This window comes from Trifolium pratense, linkage group LG7 (assembly GCF_020283565.1).
Source record: "Trifolium pratense cultivar HEN17-A07 linkage group LG7, ARS_RC_1.1, whole genome shotgun sequence".
Classification (NCBI taxonomy): domain Eukaryota; kingdom Viridiplantae; phylum Streptophyta; class Magnoliopsida; order Fabales; family Fabaceae; genus Trifolium; species Trifolium pratense.
This window is the reverse complement of record NC_060065.1, coordinates 33,724,939-33,735,611: the sequence shown is the minus strand read 5'-3', so window position 1 is coordinate 33,735,611 and position 10,673 is coordinate 33,724,939. Positions and strand designations below refer to the sequence as shown.

The 10,673-nt window shown below is 31.3% G+C and overlaps 2 protein-coding genes across 2 annotated transcripts; both read right to left on the bottom strand.

Moving 5' to 3' along the window:
• Positions 1 to 309: 309 nt before the first annotated feature.
• LOC123898106 (probable F-box protein At4g22030) lies at positions 310 to 1,952 on the bottom strand. Its single transcript, XM_045948970.1, has one exon. The coding sequence runs from the start codon at positions 1,827 to 1,829 to the stop codon at positions 552 to 554; it is 1,278 nt and encodes a 425-aa protein (XP_045804926.1). The 5' UTR covers positions 1,830 to 1,952; the 3' UTR covers positions 310 to 551.
• Positions 1,953 to 4,720: 2,768 nt separating this feature from the next.
• LOC123897721 (probable F-box protein At4g22030) lies at positions 4,721 to 6,399 on the bottom strand. Its single transcript, XM_045948465.1, has one exon. The coding sequence runs from the start codon at positions 6,203 to 6,205 to the stop codon at positions 4,931 to 4,933; it is 1,275 nt and encodes a 424-aa protein (XP_045804421.1). The 5' UTR covers positions 6,206 to 6,399; the 3' UTR covers positions 4,721 to 4,930.
• Between the last annotated feature and the right edge of the window lie 4,274 nt (positions 6,400 to 10,673).

Sequence of the window (10,673 nt, the reverse complement as noted above, 5' to 3'; positions counted from 1 at the left end):
CATAACAAATTGCATGTAGTACGATACTTGTCATGTTGCATGTATGTTCATTGTTGCATGTTCTTCTTGAAACACTTGTCTCTATGCCTGTAAGCCATTGTAGTTACTTTTCTCCTATAAATAGGAGCTCACAATGTATACTTTGGATCATTCAAGCATTAGTAATCAAACAAAGTGTGTGTTTTATTATAGAGAATGTCTCTGTTCTTTCTGGTTTTGGTCCAATATTGTTGAGGTGGACAATTGTGATAAGTCCATAAATCCATGTATGGTCTAATTAATAAAACAAAACTAAGAAAGTTATAGATCACAATTGTGATAAACCCATAAATCCATGTATGGTCTAATTAATAAAACAAAACTAAGAAACATTTTATTTGGATAAGTATCGGTACATGCAGTTAGAAATTGTATCCGTAGAATCAGATCCGTGTTTTCTATATTTACATTTGGTTTCTATTATAAATATATATACTTAAAAGAATAAAAGAATATTGTGATCTAGACATGAATGAACAAAAGAATGTGTTTTGTCTACAAGATATAATATCTTAGAATATCTTGCTAGCAAATTCGTCTTTGTCAACACCTTCCATCCTATAAGAAGCTGATTTTGATGCAAGTTCCCTCAGCTCTGATACACTTCTTCCCAATGACAAAGCCAACTTCATTTCAAACAACTCTCCATTTTCTCTTCTCTCTAAATCTTTCTCTTCCAAACTTGATTCAATTGAACTTTCTAACAACTTGAAGAACCCACCAGAAGTTCTGTACATTTCAAAAACCATTCCAACTTGTCCACCATGCTCAAAAGTATTAACCGCAGCAGCCATTGAACCAGCCAAGAGAGGAACAAAAGCAGCCAAAGAATTACCATTACCTATAAATGTAGAACCAATGGATGCAATTCCAGTGAGTAATGGCCCTGCAATTGCCAAACTCTTGTTTACCTTCAAAGCTATGTTTCCAAGTCTTTCATAATCCTCAGAGTCTTTTCTCTTCATCACTTCAACAACTTCCCTCATTTCCATTTCTAACTCTTCACTCCATCCATTCATTTTTCCCACTTTGTTGGATGATTTGTTTTTCTTTTGAAACATAGTTGAAGGCCACCAATTAGCAGGTTCAAATTTTGCAGGAAATTTTTCAAGCATTACTCCTAATAAAGGAAGTGGATAAGCTTTGTCAAGTGCCAAAACTTTTTCCATTGAACTCTTCACATCTTCCTCACTAGGATTTCCTATTGCAATTACGGTCTCGATTTGTTTCTGAAGATGTTTGAACAATCTTGTAGCATTTCTTTGTTCCTCAGTGAGTTGAGAAGGTTGGATTTTGTTCATGATAAGTAATAATCCAGTTGCAGCAGAGAACAAAAGAGCAGAAGATAGTTTCAAAGCCAAAAGTGATGAATCAGAACAAGTAGTTGCAGCAGCAGCAGCAACACCAGACATGGTTGTAGCAGTTAGAGTAATCATGTTGATCGAGTTTAAAAGAAGCGTGTTCCAATTATTTCTTTGTTCGCCAATGTTTTGATGCATTTCTATTCTGTCGGATACCGCTTCCAAGATTGCATAGAGTTGAACAATGGTTTTAGAATTTGTAGAATTTTGATGTTGTTGATCATGTAATATTTGTGTATTTTTGTTTTCTAATAAAGAATTATTGTAATATTCTTGATCAAATTTTTGGTTTGTGGTTTGTATCTTTGGTAATGAAATATTTGAGAGTTTTGGAAGATGGATTGCTGAATTAATTACTCTCTTTGAAGATGATGCTGATGATGATAATGAACAAGAAAGTATAACTGAACTTTGTAATATTGAAGCCATGAATATGAATTAATATTTGAAGGTGTTTCTATAGGTATATATGGTAGTGTTTGCTTTGTGTTTAGAGGATAGTGTGGGGTTCAAGAAATAAGAGGTTTGTGGTTAATTGTTAATGTTTGAATGTTTATTATGTGTAAGGTGGTATGCAATATTTATATAGCAAAGAACCAAAGGGGGGAAGAAGGGGTCAATATCATGAAATAAAGAAAAATCTTCAATTGACCAGTTTAATATTGATTAATTGATTGACATAGTCTCTGTTCAAGATTTCAAGGTTTGGATACATTTGTGGTCTCAAAATAAATGCGATTGTGACATAGTAAAATTAAAACCACAAAGACTGCGTTACATGCAAGAAATACGAAACAACGGAGTACATTGGTAATTAGACTACAACAAAGATGACTCACAAACTTTAGACGTGTCTCAGTGTCAGACACGTATCGCTATCAGACACCGATACGACACCAACACTTATAATTATGTTAAATTATGTTATTTTTTAAATTATTAAAAATATTAAGTGTTATTGTTCGTGTCGTATATATGTTCGATCTTCTCTGGTTCCATTGTAACCAAAAAAAAAAAAAAACTGTGGACTTTTTTTCATGGTTAGTGCTCCATTATATAAATATCTTTGATTTTTTATTTGAAGTGTTTTTGGGTTTGGCCAACAAGTTTTCAAACAATCTTCTACATTTTAATTTTAAAAATTGAATTTTCAATTCGTTATTATATCTCTTATGTGGACTTATTATAACTTTCTTAACTTACTATTGCATTAAGAGGTTGAATTATAACTAAATGGTTTTTTTTTTTGTTGACAAAAGAAAAAAAAATTTAATGGAAATAAGCATGCATGTCAATTTGTCAATCCATATAAAAATTTCAAGTCAATAGCATGAAATTGAAAAATGCATATTGCTTTTAACATACAAAACTAGATGGTTACTCTGATGGATCCGGTAATATTGGTGAAATGGTGGTGAGCTCAAGTACGAGTGGCGAGAATACCTACAAGAATGTTAGCACTTCAACAGTTAAGTCAGTAATAATTCAAGATTAGTGTATATGAAAATGGATGAAATTGGTGTACCTTGAGGATGAGTCTGCATGCGTATATGTAAGAAATGATGGGAATACCGTTTCGTGGGTCTCATTAGGTGAGTGGAATGAAACACAAATATATCATGATTGGGGTCATTTATGAGCTATAGAGAGTGTAGCATAAGATATGGTGAATCTGTAGAGGGGTCATTTATCCCCTGTGGGTGGTGTACTGTAAGATCGATACGCCTTAGTCAAGGATAACGGGAAACGTTATTGGGTTCAAGACGCTATTGGCCAGTCCGAAACACTTATAAATATTGTGACAAAATTAAGGTGATAGAAATACGCAACATTTGAATATGCAATGTTGAATCAAACGAACAGTACTGCACCAAGATAAAACATTAATAATGTCGCACTGGAACAACGAAATAATGAAGGAAAATCTGAATCTATATGGAAATCACTTAATTGGATTAAAACTTAAAAGTGAAAAGATATGCACTAGAGTGATTCCGGGTCAAAAATATATCCAAAACCACCCTTTTTTGGAGAATGAAGAAGAAAAAACTTAGAGAGAGATAGAGCTTATCTCTCAAAGGAAAATTAGGGCATGCAGTTCCCTTTGTGTTTTATTTTAGTTCCTACAATTATTTGTTCATTTTGAAATGGTTCCTTGTGATTTTCATTTCCCTCCTTATTTGTAGGGACTAAAATAAAATACTCAACATATTTCAGAGAACAATTGTGTCTAAGTCTCTGGAACTAGAGTGGATGCGATTTTTTATTATAAGATTACCCTTATAGTCTTGAAGATGAAATCCTTCGATGCAGATTTTAGAAAAATTTAAATAGAATAATTAACTTAACTAAGAGACCTAACTATTCACAAGAAGACTCGAGAAAGAAGGATCTCTTGAACCGAGTATGGATCCTCTCCATTTCCAAGATGACTTTTCCGCATATGCCACTATATGAACATACATAATAAGAAGACCTACTCATAAAAAGTATAAGAGGTTAACTAAATCTAATCCACCAATTGCTCAACATCTCCAGCTTGTCAAAGAAAATAGCATATCCTTATATAAGATTTTTCAAATAGACCACACGACGAAATGCAGGACTAGTGTCGCGGCCTATGTAGTTCACTACAAACCCTACAAAACAATAAAAAACCGAGAACAAACCAAACAACGCAGGCGTCATTACTAACTCCCACTCCTCCCACCATCACATCGAAGAAGAGATCACAAGTCGTAAAGAAATGTCTTGCCGACTCTTTAGAGGAACCACATAACACACAAGAGGGTGCAGCAACATGTAGGAGGACCATGTGCCGAAGAGAAATTAATAACCTTAAACCGTAGATTTCTACCGAGATTGCGAAATAGGCTGACTTTATTGAATATTTTGGCCACTAGAATCATCAACCCAAATCCAAAAATCAGAATATGATCGTCCAAACTAGACCCCCAACAAGGAAATATCCTTCCATTAACACCTCTCGCCAACGCGTGAAACCATAAACCTAGGAAGGAAGTAGCACCGGAAGGAGGTAGAAAGACACAACCAACACCTCTCACCAAAGTATGAAACCCCCCGTTAGGGCACGCGCCATTTACCTAACACACTCAAATTGAGGTGGAATAGTTCCTTAACCCCTTTCCCAACAACCTTCAAATATTATGATGAAGAGTTTATTAAAACTATCTTAAAATGCTATAAGTTGTTTCTATAAGTTCACCGCCAACCACTCTATATGTTGTTTATTATGCAAGTAATTATACTCAAACAAATTATTCATAAATCAATTCAAACACGGCCTAAATCATGCAAAATTTTAAAAGAAATATATATACCATGAGTTCATCTACACAGTGACATGATGAGGCAAAAAATTGTATATTCAAAATCAGATTTCTGTAGTCTATATTTACATTTGCTTTCTAAGTTAGAGGACTAACAATATATGTCCATGAAAGAATAAAAGAATATGTGATCTATACATCAAAGAAAGAAAAAAATTGTATTTGTTTTTAAGAATCATCTTAGAAGAGCTTGCTGGCAAATTCATCTATCTCAACACCTTCCATCCTATAAGAAGCTGATTTTGATGCAAGTTTCCTTAGCGATGATACACTTCTTCCCAACTGCAAAGCCATCTTCATTTCAAATAGCTCTCCATTTTCTCTTTTCTCAAAATCTTTCTCTCCTAAAGTTGATTCAATTGAGGTTTCTAACAAGTTGAAAAAGCCACCAGAAGCTCTATACATTTCAAAAACCATCCCAACTTGTCCACCATGCTCAAAAGTATTAACAGCGGCCGCCATTGAACCAGCCAAGAGAGGTACAAAAGAAGCCAAAGAACTACCATTACCTATAAAAGTAGAACCAATAGCTGCAATTCCAGTGAGTAATGGCCCTGCAATTGCCAAACTCTTGTTGACTTTCAAAGCTATGTTTCCAAGTCTTTCGTAATCCTCGAAATCTTTTCTCTTAATCACTTCAACAACTTCCCTCATTTCCATTTCTAAATCTTGACTCCATCCATTACTCATTTTCCCTATTTTCTTGCTTTGTGTTTTTCCTTTTTTCGACTTAGGCCACCAATTCGCAGGCTCAAATTTTGCAGGGTATTTTTCAAGCATTACTCCTAACAAAGGAAGTGGATAAGCTTTATCAAGTGCCAAAACTTTCTCCATTAATTCCTTCACATCTTCCTCACTAGTATTTCCAAGAGCAATTTTTGTTTGAATTTGACTTTGAATCTGCTTAAACAATCTTGTAGCGTTTCGTTGTTCTTCGGTTAGTTGAGAAGGTTGAATTTTGTTCATGATAAGTAAGATTCCAGTAGCTGCAGAGAATAAAAGAGCAGAAGATAACTTCAAAGCCAAAAGTGATGAATCAGAACAAGATGTAGCAGCAGTAGCAGCAACACCAGACATAGTTGTAGCAGTAAGAGTAATCATGTTGATTGAATTCAAAAGAAGTGTATTCCAATTGTTACGTTGTTCGGCGATGTTGTGATGCATCTCAATTCTGTCTGAAACAGCCTCCAAAACTGCATAGAGTTTAATAATCTCATTTGACTTGTTGTTAATATTGTTGGATCTGTCATTATTATTAATCTTTTGTTCTAATTTGATTGAATTATGATCAATGGAACCATTAAAATCCTGAATGATTTGTTGTCTTGTATTTGGTAATTGAGGAATTGAGAAATTAGGGAGACGTGGAAGTTTAGGAAGATGGATAGCAGCATTAACAGTTCTTAAAGAAGAAGAACATAAATTAGATGCTGAAAATATTTGTGAAGAAACCATGGACTGATTAATTGAATTGAAAGGGTTTGTTTGTGTATTGAATATTGAATATTGAATTTTGTGTGTGTTGATGAAAAGTGGTATGGTGAATTTTGTAGATGAAAATTAATTTATGAAAAATGGAATAAGAGTGGATGCTATATATATAGATAGATAGATAGAAGAATGAAAGAGAAAGGAAGGGTTCAAAATGAGAAAATGAGAAGAATAAGTCATAAAATAACTAATTAACCGTAAGAGTAGACTTGGCATTTCTATTTGACTTTGTTTTATTTGTAATTAATAAATTTGAATAAGCTTACTTGCCTTGTTTGGTAGGCTTCAACGATGAACAGGGGCCAGGAAGCAGTAAAGGCAACCAACTACTTCTGACCACATGGATTCTTTTTATACAACATAGTTGAATAGGACTATTATTTATCTAATAATCAATTTGTAAAAAATATTTCATAAGAAGAAAAAAAAATGACCATTTCAATTTTTAATATAACATTGATTATTTCTATTTAATTATACTGTCTAATATAACATTGAATATTGATTATTATTTCTATTTACTAAAGGAGAATAGACAACACATTATAAGGGTATTTTAGTAAGAATATTTTTTCTCTCCTTTTTATTTATACACATTTTTCAATCCGTAATTATGTGTGTTAAATTTAGATGGAGAGGGTAAATTAAACAATGGGGTGAGATGGATGAAATATTGGATCATGAGGAGGTGACTATCAATGCATTAAGTGAATAGGCTGATGTGCTCCATAATATTTTAGATTCTCTCTTAGTTTTTTTTTTTTTACTAAATAAAAGATATTCATTCATTCAAATTGATAAGAGTACATCGATGCAATACAAATCAAAATCGCTAAAAACAAAAAGGATGAATCTGCGAACAAACTCACAGCATCCGTGTTAATAGCATCAAACGGCATATTGCAAAAGCCTACATATTTGACTATATTGAAGTTTCCGGAACATTCATGTCGCCGGATCTGTAGCGTTGATGGTACAAAAGTCATTGATTGGATCTGCACTGGATCAACCTTAATCTTCAAACCTTAGATTCTCTCTTAGTTAGGGTGTGGAAGTCTTGGGTCCCGTCTAAAGTGGTTGTTTTTTCTTGGCAAATGGCAATTGCTCAAGATAGGGTGCCGACTAGGCAAAACCTTCTTACGCGTAGGGTGATTAGGAATCCTGGGGATTCTTTATGCGTCTTCTATGAGTCTTCGATTGAAGCGATAGATCATATGCTCATTTCGTTTGATTTTATTTCTCTAGTTTGGTATTTTCTCTTTAGGTGGTTGGGCTTCCGGTTTGTGTCTCTTATTAGTATTATAGTAATATCTTCCAAGGTTTTCTAACTCTTGGATTGGGTAGGAAGAATTGGTTAGTGTGGTTGTTAATTTGGCATGCTACTGTTTGGGCTATCTGAAACTCTCGGAATGGTGTCATCTTTGTGAGAGGAATTATTTCTGTCGAATTTTTGGTGGATAAGGTGAAACTTTCATCGTGGAAGTGATATATGGCTAAAAGCCCTAGTAACCCCTGCTCCTTCTATGAGTGGGAGGTGCATCCAATCTTGTGTTGGAGTCGATAGCGGTAGGTTGGCTGCGGGTCTCGTTGCTTCTTGGTGGTGGGTGCCCTGTTCTATGTATCTCTTCCCTTCTTTCCTTTTCTCTCTCCTTTGTTTGGTGTCTTGGTTCAGGTTTTTGTAGTTAGGTGTTTGACGTTTTTTCCATTTGTGTTATTGTGTTTTTTGGTTTGTAGTTTTTCGGGATTGTATTTCTAGTACACATCCTTATTTTTCTTCTTTTGGTGATTTCTTTGATTTGTACGGCTACTTTTTCGTTATATATATATATATATATATATATTAAACTTTGTCATTTAAAAAACAAAATACATTGAGTGAATTGGACGCGGCATTTTAACCAAAAATCTTAAGACATTATGTATATAAGTGTTTGAATAAGAGATAAAAACAAAGATAATAACAAAAGGGTTTTAAAGTTTCATAAAATACCAATACCTTAACATTACAAAATATTATTAAAAAATATATATAAAACCTAATGGACTATATATGTAGCCTACTAGTATAACTTACCCGTGCTATCGCCCGGGTTAATATTCTATGAAAAATATAGATCATTTTTTTTCACACATGAAAAATATGGATTATTAAAATTTTAATATTGTGATTTTTTTAATTATTTGTAAAATTAATTTTATATTTAATGTAATAGTTTATTTAAATATGATAAAAGATCCAAATTTTGGAGATTTTAAGGAGAAATGGCATAATGGAGACTGGAGAGTGATACTCCACTCCCCGTTCCCAACTCACATGTTCATATATTTGTTCTTTTATTTTCATAAAAAAAAAATGTCATTATGCAAAAACTAATCTAACGGTTAATATATTTGTTCTTAATCGTCATCTCTCTCCTTTAGACATTTGTTTTCTTCAGGAGTATTTTATCTCATGTCCCCGTGTGAAAAAATTTCACATTTGAGAACCAAAATGGGGCGATTTTAATTTTAATATTATTTATTTAAAAGTAATGAACAGTAGAATTGTTTGTCATTTGCTTGACACAAAAAAAAATTATATAATTTTTTTAAGCATTTCTCATTTGTTAATGTGCAAATTTTAAAAAATTTATCTATTTGTTTTTATTTTTATTTGTTTATTTTACAATGATGTGTGGAGAATAAAAATAAAGAAATACATGATATTATTGCTTTTAATTTTTTTTATATATATAAAATCATTGTTACTTTCCCTGCTTTCAATTGATATCGTATTTTTTATATAATAAAATCTACAAATGTATGTCTCACCCCGTGTAAGTTATTTTTTGCTTAATACCTCCATGTAGGTTTTTTTTTTATCAATACCCCCGTATTTTAATATTTTGTTTGGTACAAATCACTATGTATTTTTTTTTATTAGAAAAACCACGTTAAGATAAACCATAATTAATAGAATAATAAAATGAAATAGAAAAATAATCTATGAAGTCAATTACTTCATTCCTTTTATATTTTAGACAATGACACATTTTTCTCTACTTGATAAGTATGAAGTTTAAGAATAATTTTTTTTAAGCATATCAATTTCTCAATTCCACATTTTTCCAATTCATTCTATAGTATAGTCATTCGAGGAGTTTCTATTATTTTATCAGTGTATTTGTTAAATATCACATGAAAAATTAGACAAATAAAAAAATAATGAGTAAAAAAATAGAGTACAACATTTATTTATAAATAATAGTAAAAAAACATTTATAAGCATGATTTAAATCCAATAAAAAATAATTTGAACAACAATTCTTTTTTAATAAGTAAACATATGATTAAAAAAAATGACAATAAAATATAAAAAATATAAATAAATACTTAAAACTCTAACATCAATTGATAATACTTAATCCTAATTTGAATAACAAACAATGTTGTTCTTCCGTATATGGACCTGCAAATAAAGATTTATAACTCAAAATTAGTACAATTTTCTGATTGTAGAATTAAACTTGAATATTTTATCCACTCCTCTATTCCCAATCCAGATGTTATTTATCCCTCGTAGTCATCTTCATCAGTCTCTGCAAGAATCCAAATAGTAAATAAAAGTTACAAAGATAGATGAATAATATTTTGGCTTCTTAAAAAGAAGTTTACAATTTCTACCAAAAAAAAAAGTTTACAAAATATTATTGACTTTAGAGAAGAAAATGATTTCTCTTTTTTATGTTGAATCCTCTTATTGTAGCCTAACACAAGTAAACAAAATACCTGCAAAGAAAAACAAATAAAATTTAGATTTCATTCCACTTGAGAGCAACAAAAATTATATTGAACAAATAAATAAGAAATAACCAACAATAGAAATAGATTTTTTATTTAAAAAAAAAAAAAACCAACAATAGCAATAGATAGAAAAAAAAAGTAGTGATTCTGTCAAAAAAAAAAAAAAAGTAGTGAAGGTGAGAAGAGAAGAGAAAATAGAGAAGGGGCGCTGAGACACTCAATGACCCTCACTCTTACATGTTGACCCGTATATATAGAAACTATAGTAGATTTTTGGTCCTTAATTTTTGAAATTTCCATCCATTTCAGCATTGATTTAATTTAATCAATATATATTCCAAAAATGAGTTGGTCAATAATCAAAAGTTTCCATACGTAAAATTTCAATTGTATCAAAATATTAATATATAGACATTTGTTCATAAAACTTGATTGAGCAATTTCTATAAAAAAACTCTTGTGGGATATATAAAAAAAAATATTACGTAAAAAAACTCTATTGTTTGGTATATATAAAATTTCATATATAATACTTTCACAAAGAAAAAATTCATGTATAATATTATGTATTATATTAATATATATATATATATATATATATATATATATATATATATATATATATATATTAATGAGATATAATTATTTA